The sequence below is a fragment of the Pyrgilauda ruficollis genome, unplaced genomic scaffold (genome assembly GCF_017590135.1).
Source record: "Pyrgilauda ruficollis isolate IOZ18807 unplaced genomic scaffold, ASM1759013v1 scaffold10, whole genome shotgun sequence".
NCBI classification, from domain to species: domain Eukaryota; kingdom Metazoa; phylum Chordata; class Aves; order Passeriformes; family Passeridae; genus Pyrgilauda; species Pyrgilauda ruficollis.
The window spans coordinates 4,883,472-4,903,664 of record NW_024508101.1 but is presented as its reverse complement, the minus strand read 5'-3'; the positions used below and the strand labels follow the sequence as shown (position 1 = coordinate 4,903,664).

General features: G+C 41.4%; 1 protein-coding gene across 1 annotated transcript in view; it reads right to left on the bottom strand.

Moving 5' to 3' along the window:
- The window catches only part of TAFA4 (TAFA chemokine like family member 4), a 40,468-nt gene extending 20,842 nt beyond the window's left edge, over positions 1-19,626 (bottom strand). Inside the window, exons 1-2 of the mRNA XM_041462154.1 lie at positions 19,504-19,626; positions 16,452-16,567 (exon numbers count right to left, since the gene is read on the bottom strand). Coding sequence (XP_041318088.1) covers positions 16,452-16,567; positions 19,504-19,583 — 196 coding nt within the window. The 5' untranslated portion in view covers positions 19,584-19,626. The remainder of the gene's footprint in view (positions 1-16,451; positions 16,568-19,503) is intronic.
- Positions 19,627-20,193: the final 567 nt, after the last annotated feature.

The following is a 20,193-nucleotide window of genomic DNA, read 5'->3' as shown; positions in this document are numbered from 1 at the left end:
TGCTAATGGAGTCACATGCACTCAGAAGGGAACGTGGAATGAAAATTTTGCATGTGTTTCCTAGAAACAAAGAATCCTCTGTGCTAGAGCAATCCCATCAGCAGATCCATGCACAAAGCCCTGTGCTGCTCTACCATTGGAGATCTACTGGCTTAAAACTGCAGAACCTTGCCCAAAAGGATGGGAAGCACCTATTTCAGTTTCACCTTTCTCACCACCAGCACCTTCCTGGAGGTTATAACCAGGACTCTGTTTTGTTTCTAATTCATTGCTCTGCTTGAGTGAAAGGTGTGGCATTTTTAAACATTCGCAATTTCCACAGCTATTCAATTTCCAAGATTTAAATAAGTTGGGGCTTGTGCTTTGGAGTTTTGCCCTCTAGAAAAACAAAACTTCATGAAAATTACTGATCTCCCAGTAATAACAGCCTGGTTTTCAAACAAAGCTGAGGTAAAATGATGCCAATCCTCCAAGTAACATCAACATCATCTTCAATCACCTAAAAATCTCAGTACTGGGGAAATCAATGGGGCAGAAACTCATCCACACAAAAAGAAAATAATAATTAGTGATTAAAATGTTTTATCTGAGAGTGAACCCAGGGGGTACCAGAGTCTTTTTTAACCCCAGCTCTGAATAAAAATAGCATGTTAAGTCTTCATTTTGTTGGCTTATTTTTCCTTTTCTGCAGGAATTTCATTAGTGCTTTCCTTTAAAGCTCTCCCAAAACTCGGTTATGTGCCTGGAGAGCTTTTAGAGGAAAAGCTCTTACTCATTTGGCATCTCCCTCCAGCCCCTCCTAGCTCTAATTACAAGGTACAGATTAAAAATACAAATTAGTCATATCATTGCATCCTTGGCCTTTTGGGGGGGGGGGGGGGGGGGGGAAACAAAAAAAAGAACACAAAACAAACAAAAAAAACACCAAAACACACACAACAAAAACATAAGAAAAACACCAAGGAAAAAAAAAAAAACAGTGGAGCATCCAACCCAAGGTAAAATGTTAAAGTCAAGCAGCTTGTAGTGGGAGAGGGGGGAAGAAAAGATGAAGTTCAATTTTACAAAAAATTTCAGTACAAAGCTCACATGCCCGTGGCAGTCTGCTTGAGCACAAAGTTGTGCAGCATGCAGGTGACATAATTAGGTCACAGGGGGCAAGGCTTCTTGGAACTTTTATATAAAGAAATCCATAAAAGTTCTCAAATTACACACCTTCCCGGTTTCAAGAAGGTTCAAAACAGCAACTCTGCAAGCAGCCTGGTGTAAGTCCTTCCTGGCAGTACAAAGCACTGCAGTTATATGATCTGGCTAACTAGTTGCTTTCCATCATTATTCTGTTCTCAGCTTGCAGTTATTTATGGCATCCTGCTAAACATATTTTATAACTTTGTCACTGAACACAAAACAACACTAAAGAAATTAAAGGTGAGCTACTATTGGTGTTTCCCTGTCATTTGAGGATGAGGAATGACATTGTTTGTGTAACAAATGTGAAAAATAAGAGACTTTTCAGGTGGGATTTTCAGAAGAGTCTTAAGGGAGCACTGAAAACAGTGACCTTTCCTGTTCAGCATTTGCTGATGATATCTAACAGATGATATCTCAAAGGATGATATCTAATAATCAAAATCTAAGTGTGAGCTGGACACTGACACCTGGGAACAGCCCAGGCTGTGCTGGGAGGGAGGGACCCCAGTGTTTGGGTCACAGTCTGCACTGACACCACCTCTGCTGGCCCAGCACTCTCAAAAATTACTGGGGAGTCAGTGACAGGTGGAGGAATGTAAAATATCATCTCTCCTGCTACTTTAGAACTTTGAGTCCTTCAGGGTTAAGAAGTGTTTGAAATTCAAGGTGCACACATGGTTGCCCTTTAGGGAAGCATTGTGAAATACAGAGTCTCACTAAACTCAGCAAACCACAGCAATCTCCTGTTCTCTGCAGCAGCCCCAGGTCCATTTACTCTGAAGCATTTCATAATTAATTCAGAACATGCTGGACTGTTGGATTGACAAATATCATAATAAACAAGAGCAAAGTGAAATGGAACTAAAGAGAATAAATAATTTGCTTAGGACAGAAACAAAGTATTGATCTTATCACCTACAGCCAATCCCAGCACTTGGAACAAGACACCAGCACCAGGATGAACTTCACAGCAGCCTGTCCATACCACTGCTACAGGTGCATAAATCATCTCTTGATTAAACTGTGTCATTGCATAATGAATGTACAGGACCAAATCCCAGTGCACTTCTAAGCAGTGCAGCCCTTAAAACTTCCAAAGTTCCCTAAAACTCCCCAGTTTCATATGGATTATTTTATGTGTCTTCCAGCTAGAGCTGTTCTGTCCTCTCCACGGATATTCCATCTTCTGTCACCTGGAGCATGCACAGCACACTCCCACAGGGCCATCACAGACCTGGATTAATAATGCTAATGAAATATCTTCCCTGGATGGCACAATTAACACAAAACTTAGGGATCTCTTTACTTTTAAAAAAATTCTCCTTCAAAGCAATTTTTCCTTTCCAACCAGATAAATCCAGCAGCTGGGAGAGGCATGTAAATCAAACAGCCCCAATTTCCATAGTGCAGCATCAGATAATGCATTCAGCCAGTGCTGGTGTCGATAAGTTTGAAACAGTTTTGTGTCACTGTATCTGCAAGCAAGTTCTGAAGGAGGTGAACAAGTTGCCAAAATCTTGTTTCATTCCAAGATTAAGGGCTAAAACAGAGGTCATATATCTGTACCAGCTCCAAGCTTGCATTTTTTTTTCCATATAGCAATTTTCCTCACTTCATTGTCTCCATGTTCTTGCCTAAAACCATCATAAAGACCTGTGGCTGGGATTAAGTCTCTTCTACATATCCAAAAGGAAATACTGTGGATTTACTGTTAATAATTCAGCATTTATAGCACTGCTGTTCTGGGGAAATAGTCTGTTCTGATCTCATATTTCCTGCTGGCAACAAACAGCACTATCCTTATTGCAACCACTTAATGCCATATTCATACCTTAGTAAAAACAAATATTTTCTTTTAAACCTAGAACCACCTCCAAAGAAAGCAGATGTGATCTAAAATAAAGATTTGTACAGTCAAGAGTCTCTTTTCAATATGAGAAAGTCCCACAAAAATTCAAATTCAAATGATAGCCACATTTTGGATACCTAGGTAGAGCCCAAACTTCAATCAACAAAACAGAGCTTTTTAGTTTTGAACATCTGGTCTCCTGCAAATAAACGTTGAGAGTCAATACATTTCTTTAAATTGCTCTTGGCTAATTAGTAAATACTGTAGCTGACAGCAAGATATTTTCCTCCCACTGTACACAGTCCACACACAAATAGCAGCAGTGACACTGAGATGAACTGCCCACACTTTCATCCCAACAGATTGTTATCCTTGGAGCTGAGCTGGATCTTGTTTAAATACTAGCACACATAAAGTATTGCAGGTCCAAGCACTCAGCATAAAATCATGACATCTGGTTATGAAACATTTAGTTATTATGTACCTTTATAACATAAATGCTAAACATCTTGATGCTCTATAAGATGTTGTTACAAATTTTAAGAAACATAATTTACATTATAAATAGACTCCAACATTCAGATCCTGCTGCCAACATGAGGATACCAACATGAGGAATGTGGGGCTGCTTAAGGTCAAACCTAATTACAACACCTGCTAAGATGAGGATCATTTTTTAAGCAGCGCAAAATTAAATTATTTGTCAGCGCTATCAGGCACCAAATACCTGCCTGTTTTAATTGCTGTTGATACAGCCTAATAAATCTTGGAAAGGAAATATTCAGGCTTAATTTCATGTCTCTTCCCAGGTCCAGATCTGCCTGAGCAGGAGCAGGCTGGGCTGGTCCTGGCTGCAGTGTGACCACACCAGGGACACGTCCCCGTGTCACTGCCGGACCTGGCCCCTGCTCCTGGAAAACCTGGACCAGCAACACGCGTGCTTGGACACTGAGCAAGATAAACACCGGGCTGTGCCTCTCCTGGACACGCAGAGGCAAATAAAAGGTGAAGCAGGGAGAAAATGCCATGGAAATCTGGGAGAGCCTGTGGCTGTCGCGCTGCTGCCATCCAGCGGGGCTCAGCACAGGTGACAGCACAGGGATAAAATGTTCCTAAAATCATGGGGTATTCAGGGGAGATGGAAAGAAAGGTTGGGCCTGGGAAAATGTTAGGCTTTACTGGATCATGCGAAACTGCACCTATGTAATCGTTTAATGGCTGTGATAAACGATATGATTGTTCTATGATAAATGATATGATTGTTAAATGATGATTGTTTGGTAATTGGATATAATTATTGTTCAATTGTAACAAGAATAATGAAAAACTATATTTGGGGAGTTCGATGGAAATTACAAATATCCATGTTTGGATGAAATCAATGTATACAATAGAACAATATAAGTTTAAAAATTAATATGTCGTTATATAATGATGAGGGTATAAAAATGTGTTCATCCTGAACCCATGTGGAGTCAGATTTGGGTCTGTACCCCTGACAACCACAGCTCTTCAATAAAAGCACCAGCACATAATCATTCTGTGATTATGTGTTCCTGAGCCCTAACACAGGGACCGAGCAGAGGATGGAGAACGAGCCACGGGCACAGGGATGCTCCTGCTGCACCTCCTGGCAATGCCCAGCAAGGCCAAGGTTTGCAGAGAAATAAAATAAAGCAGGAGTGAATGAGAAGCCTTTGTAAGAGTCTGATCCTTCTGCACAAAGGGGAACAAAGAGGCACCTCCTGCCTGGACCACTCCTGGTGCTGCCTGAGAAATCACTCCACGGACTCGATCCACTTCGACCCTGCAGCTCTTGAGGTGTTTAAGATGCTGGAGCTGAGAGAGGAGTGGTGACACAGAGCTTTGTAACAAACAGGATCTTATCTACGTTATACCAGCACAAATTCCAAGTCTTCAGACCTAGAATTTCACTGCATTTAAAATGGATGTTCAGCACATACCTTGTATAAACTCTCTTGAAAAATCCTACGGGCTGTTAATCTGCTGTGATAGGTATCTAAATATCTTGTAAAATCTAGCTTTAAAAGCCTGTATCTGCCTTGTTTCAGTACTTTGGAGCTCAGAATACGTCTAGAGCAAAATGAGACTTTGATATTCTGCTATCTACTTATCTCCTCAAAGATAACAGACGGGCTAAGAATTTGTAAATGATAGCATAACATTTTCATTATCAACATCATTACTTGTGGATGATGAAGCAGAGACAGTGACAACAATTTAAAGCCAACACAAATTGTCAGGGTACCGTCTACAGGGCAATTTATGAAGAAGATAAATTTCTGATGCTAATAGGAGACTACAGAAAGACATCAATGGCACAAACTCCTCCAAATCAAGGAGAATGGGAAGGAAGCAGGGGGAAAGTTGGCTGACATGGGACCAGGAACGAGGAAAAGACAGAGCTTTCCCCAGCAGCTTAGCTGCACAATCAGTGCTCTGCTCTGTGGGACTCAGATGCTGCTGAGACAGAGAAACAAGTGTCAGTCTCTGTATTTTTCAGACCTTCATATTTCCTGTAAAATTGCTACAAGAAACATGAAATGATCATTTGTCCACTTTTAATTTAACTCATCTTTAAATCCCACTACACAGAATTCTCCCAAAGAGTGGCAGTGGGGTAGCAGCCAACAAAGAATGGGATGATGCTTGTTTTTTGGTGTATGGGAGGAAACAGGTGAACGGTGACTGATAAACCAGTACCTGATATTCAACTACACCACTGGCAGAATGGGAGAATCATCATCCACATTTCATCTGGTTTGATTATCTTGGGGTTTTTGTAACCATTTGAAAGCCTGACATGTTGTCCTCCCTGTACAGTCAACCTGCCAGAAAAGCAGGGGCACAGGCAGAGCTCCTCCACTCTCCAGAAAGTCCTGAGTGCTGTAAAAATCACTCTACTGGAGTCACAGGCAAAAGCCAGGGCTGCCCTGTGATTACAGACTGTACATTGCACCAGGCACCAAGTCAGCTTTCACAGAGAATCTGCAAGGGTATCTGCTTTGATTTACTGCCTTGTGTTCAGTTCAGCTCTGTCTGAGCGAGACAACCAGCCCAGGACACTCCCAGTGATTAATTTCAGGAGGACTCATTTAGGATAGTTGTGTTCTGTCAGTAAAGAGCTATCCTTGATTTGCCTCTACACCAAAACACAATAAATCCATTCACCTGTTAAACAAGTTAACTGGAGCATTAAAGCCCTGATAATACACACACCCCTACAAACAAGACTTGCACAGCACCTAACATGAAGAATAAATTCAGCTTTGCACCTTTCTACCATGTTACTTCTCAAATGCATTTTAAACTTTAGCGCTTATTAGGATACAGGACCGCAGGCTTAACTGAAAATGTACATTATATTATTTGATTCTAGCCAAGAGGTTATGTAATCATTAGTGCAGACCTATTTATCTCCCTCTCGTTTCAGCATTCAGAAATTTAAATGTGATTTTTGAATTTTAATTGGCCTATCAAGTGCTCAATGACATCATGAGATCCTGTCTCCAGTGAAAGGGATTTCTGCCTTCCTTCTTCCTTGAAGACTCGCATCCTGTTCACTCTCTCATGCAGCCCTTTCACAAAGCAGATAGCTTAAATCACCAGATTTATGCAAAAAAGACTAAGTAACTCTCATTGCCCCAGAGAGCACTTTGCAATTGGATGCCATTTTTACACTCACTCTTACTGAAGCACGGTGTTTATCCTTGTGATTTTCATACCAATTTCTTTTTATATTCAGAATTACTTTGTTGAATGCTTTATTTATAACACCACTGATCCCTTCTCTGCTGGAGGCCAGCACATGCTGCCCCTCAGCTCCAGGTACCTTGGTGCCACCTGTGCTTCACTCTGCATGAAACGAGGGTCAGCCAGTGGGTACACAGCACCCGTGCTCTCACCTCCTCACCTGAAACACAAGGACCCCATTTCTTCTCTCCACACTCCCACAGCCAAGTAGCAAACCAGTTCCTAATCACCATGCTAATATAAGAGCAGTGGCAATTAGCAATATTCACTCAGTACAACCATCTGCTGAGGCTGCCACAAACCAGACATCTTTCCACAGCTTGTCCCCCTGACTGAATTCATCATTGCACAACAGGCAGATTTCCCCTGGTCAAGGAGTGACCCTGCTAATAATATTTATCACCTAACAGATCTCAGACTGAAAGGTCATGTCGTATTTCACCAAAAAAATATAGTGAGCAAAACCTAATAAATAAGAATAAATGTCCTTTCTTTGCAGTGCCTTTTGACCAACTGAGCTAACAGACTCTGGACTGAGAAACGCTGGAAATAAGTTTGGGAAGGAGCTCCCCAGTCACTTTCCAGCTCTGACAGGGGGTACCTGTTCTGGCCAGCACAGTGCAGTGATGGTGTTTGGCATTTAAGTGTGTTGTTTGCATAAATCACAGCCCAGCCACCAAGTCTCAGGCAGGATAATCTAAACCTGCCCCTGGCTCTGTTCTGCACCTGAGATCTGCTGGCTCCAAGACATGAAGTGCTCACCATGCACACGAGGGTTTCATGCCCCATCTCTTAAATGGGAATGACCACACTTCCCTTGTAAAGCAGTTCCTGCTGCTGACAAACACCTTACATTGCTTTGGTTTGGCTGCCACAGGAGAGATCTCTGTTTATTCAGGCTGCAGAATTTGGGGCAAAGACCCTTCTCTTTTTTGGAGAGACAATACAGAGGAAATGCTGAATCACCTTTATTCCCTGATAAACTGCTCCTGCTGCAGCCAAAGCTCTTTTTAATCCTGCTTTGATGCTGTCCTGGCTACAGCCAAAAGAGAAATGGAAATTATTTTGCAAAAAAACCCTACTCAGGTTTTGGGTTTGATCCAGAATTCAGTCAATCCAAATCCCTTGATTCCAGGGAAGGGTCAGGAAAATTCTTTCAAGTCACTGCTGGATTAGATTTGTTGCCCCAGAAGAGGACATGTTTTCAGAATAAACTCTCTTTTCTCTCTAGCTTGGCACAAACCATCATGTGATGCAGTCTGATAAGAGGATGTTTCATTAAATTAGCATAGCAGACTTATTTGTCAGTTGCAGACTAATTATCTTGGCTCCTTGTTTGGGGACTGTGGCATCCCTTGCAGTAAATTGCATTTTGCTGAGGGCAGCAATTTTAGTCAATTTCTAAAGAATGTCAACACAAAGTTGCGAGGTCTTTTGTATCTCCAAATAAAATATTAAAAATATTGTGTGGTAGGGGGAGAAAAATAGCCCATCTGTCACAGTATTTCTGAATGAAATATCAAACTATTGCTTTTTTCCATATAATTCAAACAACATTGAACATAGATCTGATAATAAAACCCATTATGTTGTCTCCATATTTCTGAAACCTTGGAAGAGGAACAAAGGCTGAAAAATTAACTCTATGCAGGTAAATTATTAAACTCAATTGTCAGCAGCCATTCCTAAAAACAGACAACAGAGTTGGACACCCAGCCAAGCAAGTGACAATCCTTGCAGAGCAACCAGACTCTTTTAACAATATGCATTTAGAAACACTGAAAATAAAATTATCAGCTACATTTTTTTCCTCAGTGACACAACAGTACTGACTCTAATAGAGTGCCTGCAGAGAACAGCAAGGACCTCTTTCTTTCAAACTCTTTTAGATGAGAAATTTCAGTTGACTTCATTTTGGTTGGGTTTTTTTTTTTTTGGTTTTGATTTATTTTTTCTAGGAAGAATACCAGCATCTGCTGAAAGGACTCACTGGGCAGAAATCATCAGCACAGCCACAATTCATGCCAGACACTCGTGTTGCTGGGGTGAGTTAAGCCAACTGACATCATACGCTCTTTTCTCAAGTTATATTCTGACTTGATTTTAATATTTTCAATAAATTATGTTTTCTAAAGACAAAACTAAGAAAGTTTAGTAACAAGTGTCAGTGCTGACACACAGTCTTAAGGTCTTCCTGTTTGATCTCCTCTGAAAAGGGATCTCCTCAACATGGCAAGTCAGGAGAGATTTCATGTCCCTTTCAGAGACAATGCAGGGACACCACGAACAAGGAAGGTCAGTGTCTGCTCCCTATCAGCCTTATTTTCTGTTATGCAGAAGGAAATCTGGGAGAAGAAACGGAGCTGTAGAAGATGGGATATACACAGCATAAAAGATACGTTAAGGTTTTACGCCCAATCTGAAAATAAAATGAACCCAAAAGTTGGGTTCATTTAGGAAATGTACACCTTGGTACATTTCGATTTTTGCTTTACAATCACAATTTTTTTTTTTGCTATCAGGCAAAACCAGCCAACATGATACAACACCCTACAAACAGCTGTTAACACATCCCAGGTCTGCTAAACACAGAGCCTGCCATTCCACCCCAGCTAATTTGTGACAGTTTGTGCAAAAAAAAAAAAAAAAAATGACATCAAAAGAAATCTGTTTATTCCAAAATGTTCACTGCATCTTAAGATGCTGCTTGAAGGAAATGGTACAGGATGCAAGCAGGAAACAAAGCTAAGAGAAATCTTGCCTCTTGTCATTTTCCTGGTCATTATTTCTCAAAATAGCAACATAAATCAGAAAACTAGTGACCATTCACAGACTGCAAGGCATATGGATGATATCCATAAGGAGAAAAAATAGGTGGAAATAAAGGAAGAAAATAAATAAATAAAGGCAGGCCAAACACTAAGCAACAGGACTGTTGATCCTAGAATTTTCCAGTCATAACTTCTGACATTTCTGGAGGTATTGTTAAAGATTGCCACCCTGGAAGATAATGAATGTCAGGTGTAGCTTCCATCTCCAATGTGATGAGGAGAGATTACCCTGCTGAAGCCTACAAGACATCTTTAATCTCCTGATTTAGAATCCATTGTCTGCTATCAGTTGTCACTCTCCTGAAGGAATGCAAGAATGCTGCCAAACACTGAAAAACAGCTGCAGCAAAGGGCTACCAGCAGCAATCCCGAGGTGCTCTGCCAACAAAACACTTAAATGTTAGTAAAAAAAAAAAAATCCATCTCCAGGTTCTTCCATTATTAATTAAATGTTTTCTGGTTTCCAAGAAGTGCTTGCTCAAAGATGTCCTTGAAACCAGGCACATCAACACCAGAGACTTTCAAAGTTAAAGCTGAGGGGCAACTCTCTGGAGGGGAGAGCAACGTGCTTGGCACGAGAGCAGAGCTGGGCACTCCTTGGGGTGTGAGTGGGGCAGGCACAGGCTGGGCATGCTTGATGCTACAAGCCAAGGATGACAACAGATTTCCTGCTCTTAAATACAAGGTGAATATTCTGTACCCACCCACAGCCAGGTGGGCAAATGAAAGGCACCATGGAGAGTCAGCCCTCCCTTGGCTGCCTCTGAACCACCCTTCATAGCACAGACAAAAACAGTCTAAATCACCAGAAACTGCTAGCCACTTCCATGGGCATTAATTCAAGCCTGGGCAGCCACCCATTGGGATGAAAGGCCTCACAATTACATTGAAATGGGACTTTAATTCTGGGGCAGGCTCTGCCCTGCTGTCACAATCAATGTCACTGGGAGGCTGTGGCAGTGCAGCCCAGCCAGTGAGCACAGACTGGGGATCAATACAAGGACAGACCCTGAAACAGTTTCCATCCTTCAAAAATGGCAGTGATTTGCCAGTGGTGAATTCTGTGAGTGACTGGATTTAGCTCTAATAAAATCATAACTATGAAGTTTAACTTTTCTGCTGAGACATATCCGGAGTGGGCTGGAAACTAAATCACAGAAGAATCAAACTCCCACTTCAGTGGGGTCAGGACTTCATCTCAGGCAGGTCTTTTAATCATTTCAGAGCAAGGAACTACTCAGAGCAAGTCCTTTTCATCTCAATCTCTTGCCTTCATCACTCTGGCATCCATCCTCCCAAGGACTCAGCACGCTGACCTCCATGGAAACCCAGAACAGAGCTTTTTGTTGCATCACTTCACTCAAGCGAACACCAAGGACAAGATATCTTCCATTCTATTTGTGGATTTACACTTATCCAGCCATTTCTGTCTCACACTAGCACAAGACAATCCATTTGCAATGTAATATTTTTTTTATGTTATCAGATCTAAGTTTGGGAGAAGTAGATTTAAAAGAAAAGAGAGTAAAGAAAGCTTTCCTGGTTAGAATTTTGGTCAATGGGATATAAAGATTATAATTTATAGCAGGTGGCAGCCATGTAAAAAAAAAAAAAAAAAAAAAATTATGGTGTCAATGTAAAATGAATAAAATAAAGACAATATTTTCACAAGCTTTCCTCTCTGGCTTTAAAATAAGGTTACTTTGATGCTGCAGGAAAGAGCTTGGTATCAGCCTCCTGCTTGACAGTTTGACTCACTGGGCTTGACCATCTGTATTAAATGAGACTCTCTCCTTTTTATTACAGAATTTCCCTCCCACTTTTGAAACACAAACATGCACATTTAAAAGTTTGTCTGTAATTCTCCCCCTCCCACCCATCAGCTCCTAGGAATACACAAATCTTTTCATATGAAATCCCATTCCACACAGTTAAAGTGTGCATTCTTGGAAAATGACACCAGAAGCTACACTTTACCCTATACAAGAGTAAATCAACACTGAATTGTTACTTACTGGTAACATGGCTATGCATCTAATTTGAAATCATTTTCAAAGTCTGTCATAAACATCAAAGCTCTCATTGTTATTTAAGGAAAAAAATTAAAAAGGAAAATAGATATTTACTATACTTTTTTCTCCACAAAAATAAGTGCACCAGCAAACTTCACACAGAATTCTGCTCCTTTTTGTCTTAAAGGGAACCTATTTCTCAAGTGAATTGCCTTCCCTACCTTATTACTTGAAGAGATTACAGTCAGGGTTGTATATTGTAGCTACCCTGTATTTAGAAGCTGGGTAATAAACCACATAAATAGCACACTGAATAAAACATTAAGACATAAACGGAGTTAAATAGAACAAAGGGCTAAAGCTTATTGTGCAATAACCATGCCTGACCCGTGGAAATACAAAGGACCCATAATTCTAGTTAGCAAAATGCAGAGTTGGGATTTAAATCAGGAGGAAGCCAATGGTGGTTGAGTGCTGGAGCCTCTTCCACAGCCTTGCAGGGCCCTCTGGTGGAAACAGGAATCCATCTCATGGCTGCCCAACAACGCTGCCAGGAAAAATGATGCTCCAACCCCAAAATAAAGGGAGAACAAGCAGCACGGGTTTTCCCTGTTTTCTTAAAAGCAGCAATACTTTTAATATAAAGCTTCATTTTTCAGCTCTCCTTTAAGGAGATTAAATCCTGGAGCCATGTAAGTAAGGAATTTTTCCTCTGACTCCAGTGGGAGCAGAGTCTGTCCATAAAGACCTGAAAGTAGAGAAAAGAAATCCTTAAAGCTGTGAAAAACTGCAGTTGATGTGGAACATTCTGCCCAAAAATTTAGATCCCTCAGCGAAGCTGGAAGCATTGTAGGTGAGCACCATCACACAAAACAGCCTCAAAAAAGCCAGGCTGCACCAGTAATTCATGGCAGAAACTGCTCAGCTGGCTGTGCCAGCTCAGGGCTGCAGGGCCAGCCCCCACACGAGCTGACCTGACAAAATGACTTTTCAATGCTTCTTCATTTGTGACTTTGAGCAGTGAGGTGGAAACAAAGCTTTTCTGGTACTAAATGTATGTTGTTCCATCCAGCACAGCATGGAATTGATCATTGTATTGGTGTTAGGCACTCAAGAGCCTGAAATACTGCCCATTAAAAAAAAAAAATAAATTGGTGCTTATGCTTCCCTTAGTTATTGTCAGGGCAAAAGGGAAACTCTTGAGAAGGGCATTCACAGCAACAAAGTCAGATGAACATTCTCATGTTTCTTCTCCACATAGATGTACAAGGAGGCTGCTAAAATAATCTGCACAAGCAGCATCTTTAATGATCTAATGGTAATGAGAAGGAAATTTCCTCCTCTGCCTTTTGCCTCGGTCAGTCAGGGCAATCACTGCTCCAATGAAAAACAGACTGCAGTCTCCAAGCTGGATTCAAATCCAAACTGCTCCAAAGCAAGGCAGGATTGAACACCTCTCCTCTGACAGGTATTTCAGGGGATATTTGTGATTAATATTTCACAGAGCAAAAGAAAGAACCAGGTCTGTCTTACACTTCATTACAGGGAAGAGGCCTCCATTGTCAAAGGGATTTCTCAATGCCATTCTCTCCCACTTTTCAGGGGCAGGTTGGTCCATAAGATCCAGGCTCTGTCCCTGCCTGAATAGGGCAGACAGCTGACAAATGTCTTTTTTTCAGGCACCATCTAGCATCACCTAGGTCAATAATTGTCTTTTCCCAGACTAGGCTCCTTTAAAATGGCAGTATTTTGAAAAGAAGAAGTCAATTCCCACTTTTCATCTTAAATTCTCTTGTCTGCTCTTAGTTAATAAAGTTTCTTGGCTGTAGCAAGCACACATTTATTTAAAGGTGCTGATGATGTCAAGTAAATCATTTGAAACACACTGATTGTCAGGAGCAGACGCAACCTGCCCTTAAAAACCAGCTCCTCTCAAAGCATCCCAGGCTGGGCAGCAGGTACTGCCTCCCACCTCAGCAGGTACCTGTCAGATGGCAGCTGCTGGACCTAAAGGACAAAGCCTTTGCTGAACCCAAAGCTTGGATTCATCCCTCTAATGTGCTTCAGGACATTCTACTTTGAAAAATGGGAATGCTGCCTATTGACTGCAAAAAATTTTGTCTCAATTGCTATCCAAGAACATGCTAATTTGTATGAAATAAATGAGGCTAATTATTTGCTTTCCACAAAACAGGCTCTGCTAAAAGCTCTGAATTATTTGTTTTCCTGATGAACAAGGCAGCACCTTGCTCACATAATAGATTCCATCAGAGATTTGATTTTCCATTAGAAGGTCAATCTATGTGTTGTGTCAGGCAGCAAAGATAAGATGAGGCTGGGAAATGCAGGCCCCTTGAGGACAGACCCCTAAACCCTCTGTGGTGCCAAGAGTCAGATGTAGGGAGCTGGAGAATCAAAAATGGGATCACTGCTTCATCTACTGGGGTGTTTGTGAGGGTCTCCAGGACAAGGGAAGAGATGAATCTGACTCCATGTTCTCAGAAGGCTGATTTATTATCTCCTGATATTATATTAAAAGAATACTATACTAAAACTATAATAATAATATTAAAAGAATACTATACTAAAACTAAAGAAAGAGAAGGATACATCAGAAGGCTTCAGAAGAATGCATAATAAAAACCCTTGACTGCTCAGAACCTCAAAACAGCTGGACTATGATTGGTCATTAAATTAAAACAATTCACATGTTGGATAAATATTCTCCAGACCACATTCCAAAGCAGCAAAAACAGATGCTGAGGCTTCTCAACTTCCCAGGAGAAGGAATCCTGGCAAAGGGATTTTTCAGAAAACAGCATGGTGACAATCTACCACATGGAATCAAAGTGGGATGGGGCTCACTTCAGTGTACAAAGGAGGGAAACTCACATTTGGGGAAGAAGGGGGCACCACAGTCTAAAAAAAGTACATGAAGTCTCCAGCTTCAAGGGTGTCATTTGAAAATAGCTTGGTCCAAGCTATTGAACCAAGTCCATAGTTGGACCAAGCTATTGATGAGGAGCAGAACCTTCTTTTAGCTCACCAGAGAAATCACAGCACATACTCAAAGTCAAGACACTTGACTGTGGTTGTGGTACCTCTTTGACAGGGTGGAAGGAATTCCGTGTGTCAATTTAAGGTATGCTCTCAATCATTCTGGAATTTTATGTAAAAAATATGGTCATGATTTACAGAATATACTGTGTTCATCATACAAACTCACAAGACAAGATCACTGCTGCCTTACTACGGGTATTTCCCTTAGGTACACAGGCAAAGTGCATCTTGAAAGGACAAAAATAACATTTCTTCTGACAAGACCACACCCCAGATGACAAAAGCTGCTCTTCTCCAGGTTTGTCTGCAGAGTCAGCTCTGCAATGCTCTGCTATTAACTTGGGACTGTGCACAGACCTCCTTCCTCGTGGAAGGGATGCAACTAATTCCCAGAGCATCAAACTAATTCCCAGAGCAGCAAAGTGTGGCTGTGTTTTACAACAAACACAAGTGCTGCACAGCCAGGGAAAGCAGAGTTGGTGATGGGGGAAGGCAAGGAGGAGGTTTTGTAGCTCTCAGAGACACAGCAGCTACGTGCAGGTCAGTCAGTCCTGCTTGCCAGTTCTGGAGGTATTTTGGTGAGCACGGGAGGAGCCCTCAGCTCCCACCTAGACAACCACTGGAAGCAGCCAGGAAAGAGATCAATAGTTTGTCTCTTATGGAGGATGGAGCCTCTACCAAATGCATCCTCACTTCCCAGCCCTGAGGGGAGTGGATGCTAACATTAGACCTGGACCCACAAGAGTCTGGCTCAGAGCTAAGAACATTGCATATGGATTTGAGGAGTAACACCTGATTTAGGGGCACATCACAGAGAGCAACACTTGCAGAAGTCCCCAAGACAGCATGCTGCTGACTGTGGTGCTGAGAACAGACCCATTGTGGGGTTTGCAGGCAGACTTTTTGTCCTCTCCTGAAAAGCAGCACTGACAAGGGTATTTTGTTACCTCATCTCTCTCTCTAGTGGGATCAAAGGTGGCACAGTCTTAGCACAGCTATCCCATTTTATTTAGGACTTGCACAGATACCTTCACATTAGCACTGGTACATCTTCATCTCTTTCTGCTTTCAAGCCGATGTCTGCATGATCCTAACAGAGATGTTGCTACAAAAATCCAGTCTGGAAGTCAATCCAGCTCGTTCTGAGTTTTTCTGACATTTATAATAATGATAACACATCATGCCTGGTAGATATTTCCCTACTACAATAGTACTTCCCCTTAAATGCAAGGTCTTTGTTTTCTCATTATGCCAGTTAGGAAAAGGAGGAGAGTATCAGAGGCTGATCTAAGCACAGGTCAGAATTTGTGTCAGTCAGTGAAAGAACTGGCTAACATGAGTCTGAGGGCTTCGATTTATTGCCCACCACCGCTGTAAAGTCAGTTGATAACAACAGGATTAAGAGGGTGAAGATAAAGATACATCTCAGAATGCTTTTGGATAAGGATAAAGCAAAATGACACAAACAAATGCCAAAGACCTAGCAGTCATGAAGTCGCTCCAAAAACCTCCTGGCAAGCTTCAGTACATAAATAACTAGAGAAAAGCCATGAAAATGTACAATAACTCTTTTTGTTTTTTTCCTTGTTGGTGGTGTATTTTTAACCTATTGCACTGATTATAACATACTGTCAACAGCCTCATCAATTATCCATTGCTAGAAAGTGGGCTCTCACATGCTGCAAGTGGTATTAATTGGTCTCAGTAGCACATAATGAGTTTAAAAGCTCCTACCTGTGTGCCCCCGGGGATGGTGACTAGAGGCGGACAACAATTTACAGCAGACCATTAACACATAGAGCAGAAAGAGCCAGTCAGACAGAAGCATTGATTTGGCACAGAATCTCATCCTGGAGGCAGAAAAGGAAGCAGTTGAGTGAAAGAACAACGCAAGTAGGGAGTAACGAAAACAATGTGGGGAAGGGAAAGCTGAAGAATAACTGATGTGGGTTATTGCAAGGCAACACTCATAAAAACAGATTCATTACTTGGATGGGATCAATTCTTTGTTAAGGACACTTTATAATTAGAAGCAATGTCTATCACACATCACATTACCCACAAACACGTGTTTACAATAACACATTATGAGTGCAATACCATTCTATGAATCTGAGAGAAGGGATGGGTTCTTTTGTCTTTTATCAAGATCCAGCCACATTTAAATTTAAATATACATATTCATGAGTTGTTGCTATTATTTTTAAACTGCACCTCCCCCAGTGACAGAAAAAAAATGTCATTTTTACTTAACACTTTTCAGGACATATTTACTAAAGCTACCAACTCCCCTGTAGCCTTGCACAGGACTCGGCTGGGTCTCCCAAACACACAATATTTGGGAGATTTCCTGGAGATCACCTGGTTTACTGAGGGTAAAACATTCATGAAACAGCACCTCAGCCAAACATGCAAGGACTCACTTCTCTGCCAGTGTGTTGAAAACTGCATTTCAGAAAACATTTGCTCGAAAGAAGATGTTGTTACTCCTATTTGTGTTATTCTTAGAAATAAAATCCCAAATCCTCCATAATTTTTCTGCACATATCTAGAATTAAATCCCTCAATAGCTTATGTTATGCCATTCATCATATAGAAAGAGAATCTAATCATCTTTTTAAACTTGGTTATGATGATTTATTGCTTGCAGGATACATAAATGGGCATTATGAACTTGAACCCTGTGTTCCACAATTTCAGCAAATTCTGCAAGCAGGAATACATCAAATTAATTAAAGGCAATTTATAGATTTGCATAAATTGAATCAAATTCTGTTTTCATGGCAGTGACATTAGTCTGCAGTTAATCAGCACGCAGGGATTTGGGCAAGCCTACCACAAGTTTATTTGCACCAGAAGGTCCTTTGGGAACTGCTTTCCCTCTGCAGAGTCCAGCTCTGAGCCTTCCAAGAATTTTCTAAAGCAAAATTATCTGTATATCTTCAAAATACCTAAGACTATTCAGCTAATCCAATGTTCAAGTGCTGAAGAGACAAATTTAAAAAAGAAATCCCAAGAAACACATGCCTGAAACAACTCTACTGTCACAACCAGGTGACACACTTGGACACTGTTTAAATTTTATAAACATCTACCAATGAAACCAAAACAGAGGCCATGGTTTCTCACTCAAAATTGCTCACACAATTTCCCTTTTCAGACTTTGCAGAACAATATTTTTTCTCTAATTGCAAATGTTGATAAATCCCAAACAAATAAAAAATGTGCTTATTAATAACAAAATTTAAAAGACCAGAAGCCTGCTACATGTAAATATATTTTAGCAACAAATTCTTGTTTACACTGTACAAAGAAATGCATTAGTGAAAACCCCAGCACCTTCAGCCTACTTTTTTTTTTTTTAATTACATAAATATTGCAAAAAAAAAAAAAAAAAATCTCACCATGTCTACAGATTTCAGAGAATGAAAATAATATGTAAAGAAGCCACGCTTTAAGCACTGATTTGGCAAGAGGGTACCTTTTCTGGCTTTAAGAAGATGCTCTGTTTTGAGCCCAATCTGTTTCCACCCTGAATGCAGGAACAAACACCCTGCTGGCCTTTCACAGCTGAGCATGAACCAGGCCCAGAGATAAAGACATCACTGCTCCTCACCCACCCTCTAAGTACCCTCTTCTGGAGCTCTCCCAGGTTAATTCAGAGCAGCTGAACCAAATTCACCTCTTGCATGCAGCTGAACCCATAATGTCACTGCAGCTAATGGGATTGAGTCACTGTGAAACCAGCTTAAATGTCACTATTGCTGTTAGTCCAGTATTAGCCTAAGAAAACTGCCTGGTAAGTTCTAAAATCACTGTACCATTTCTGATTTTGGTCATCTCAATCTTTCCTAGGTGACTGAACTTGTTTTTTATCATTTTTTTTTAGGAGAGAGCTGAATTTAACCTTAGTTTTCTTGGCTTCTCCATGAGAAACACACAGGTTAGAGCTCATGAATAGGATGCCATCATCTGCTCAGCTTCCAATCCCATCTTTCTGCTGCTGTAAATGCAAACACTCAGATCTGATCCAAGCATCACCCCAGCTCTGGTGTCACTCTGGTGAATCACCATGAAGGCACAAACGTTCCTCCAGCTTTCCTGTGGAATTAAATACCCCAGCTCAGGCATTCTGGACATGCCATTTCTGGTGGGATTTGGTGGAAGGGGCAGGTGTGATGATGGACAGGTCCCAGATCATGCATCATGTGCTCAACAGCTGCTCTTTCAGCACTTTAGTGGACCCAGGTGTTCCCACCATTTTGCAGCAGCAAAACTGGTCTCCATGGAAATAGTCTTGTACTGACCTATTTTCAAAAGTTTTCCCCAGCTGAGCTTGACTCTTTTGAGTCATTAAACGAGGAATGTGAAACCTGGGCTCATCAGGTTAACAGGGTAACCTCAGCCCTGTGTAAGGACATTAAATTCCAGGCATAAGTGTATCACCACAAAGCATCCACTTGGTCACATCCAAACTGAAAGGATGCTAAAAGCATCCAGTACCATCCAAGGGACACATCTGCAGGCTTTAGTCTGCCTTGCAGGTAGACAGGACACAAGTTTTCAGCCTGCTAATGTAAAGAAATACAAGAGGATCTCTGAAAAGGCAGAGAAAAAATGAAATTTGGCAGACAGATGCAGCAAGGGGTGCCAAGCCCTTCAGCGTCAGTGGGCTGCTGCTTTCAGAAATGTCAAGCCTTCATTCTCTATTGGATTCAACTGGATATTGTTGCTAACCAGAACAGAGAATCTTCAGTGTCATTTGAAAGATAAAAAGTGCTCTTACCTTGGGGACTTTGCAAGAATTTTGTTCCAGTCAAACACAATTATTTCAGTGTGTTTTTCATAGTTATTCCAGATTCCCATTTGCAGCAGCAAATAAGCCTTTCTGCATCTCAGAATTTTTCCTTCACTTTGGGGACCTAGAAAGAAAACCACATTACACTGCAATTAATGTCTGCAAGGTGCTGTAAAACACATCTTTGTTACCAAAACCTTAGTTTCACAGTGCCATCTACAGTGCAATCCGAGGCAAAAGGCAGCAGTTTTATTTCTCTTTTCTTCCTGAGATCACAGAGAGGCTGTGGTGAGGCACCCTGAGGTATCACTGCATTAACCAAAGGTAAGTTAGCTGTGCATGGGGTTGCACAGAATGTGAGCAGCTCACTGGGCTCTCCCCACCACGTGCCCCCTCTCCACCCAGCTGCTGGGAAAGCTGTGAGGTCTCTAAGGCTGCGCCACAGCGCAAACACATTTCCACATGGTTCCATGAAGCCTCCAACAGTTTGAAGCAGAGATTATTAAAGATAGTGAGGAAAATCTGTCACTGGCTTCACAAAGATTTGGCCCTGGAGGCTGCCTCAGCAGAGGGGTCACAACCACAGGAGACTGTGTGGGCTTGTGCATTTTTGCACCCTCTGACCCTGCTGCCTCTCCTGGCTCCCAGCATCACCCCCCACATCACCCAGCCCACCTA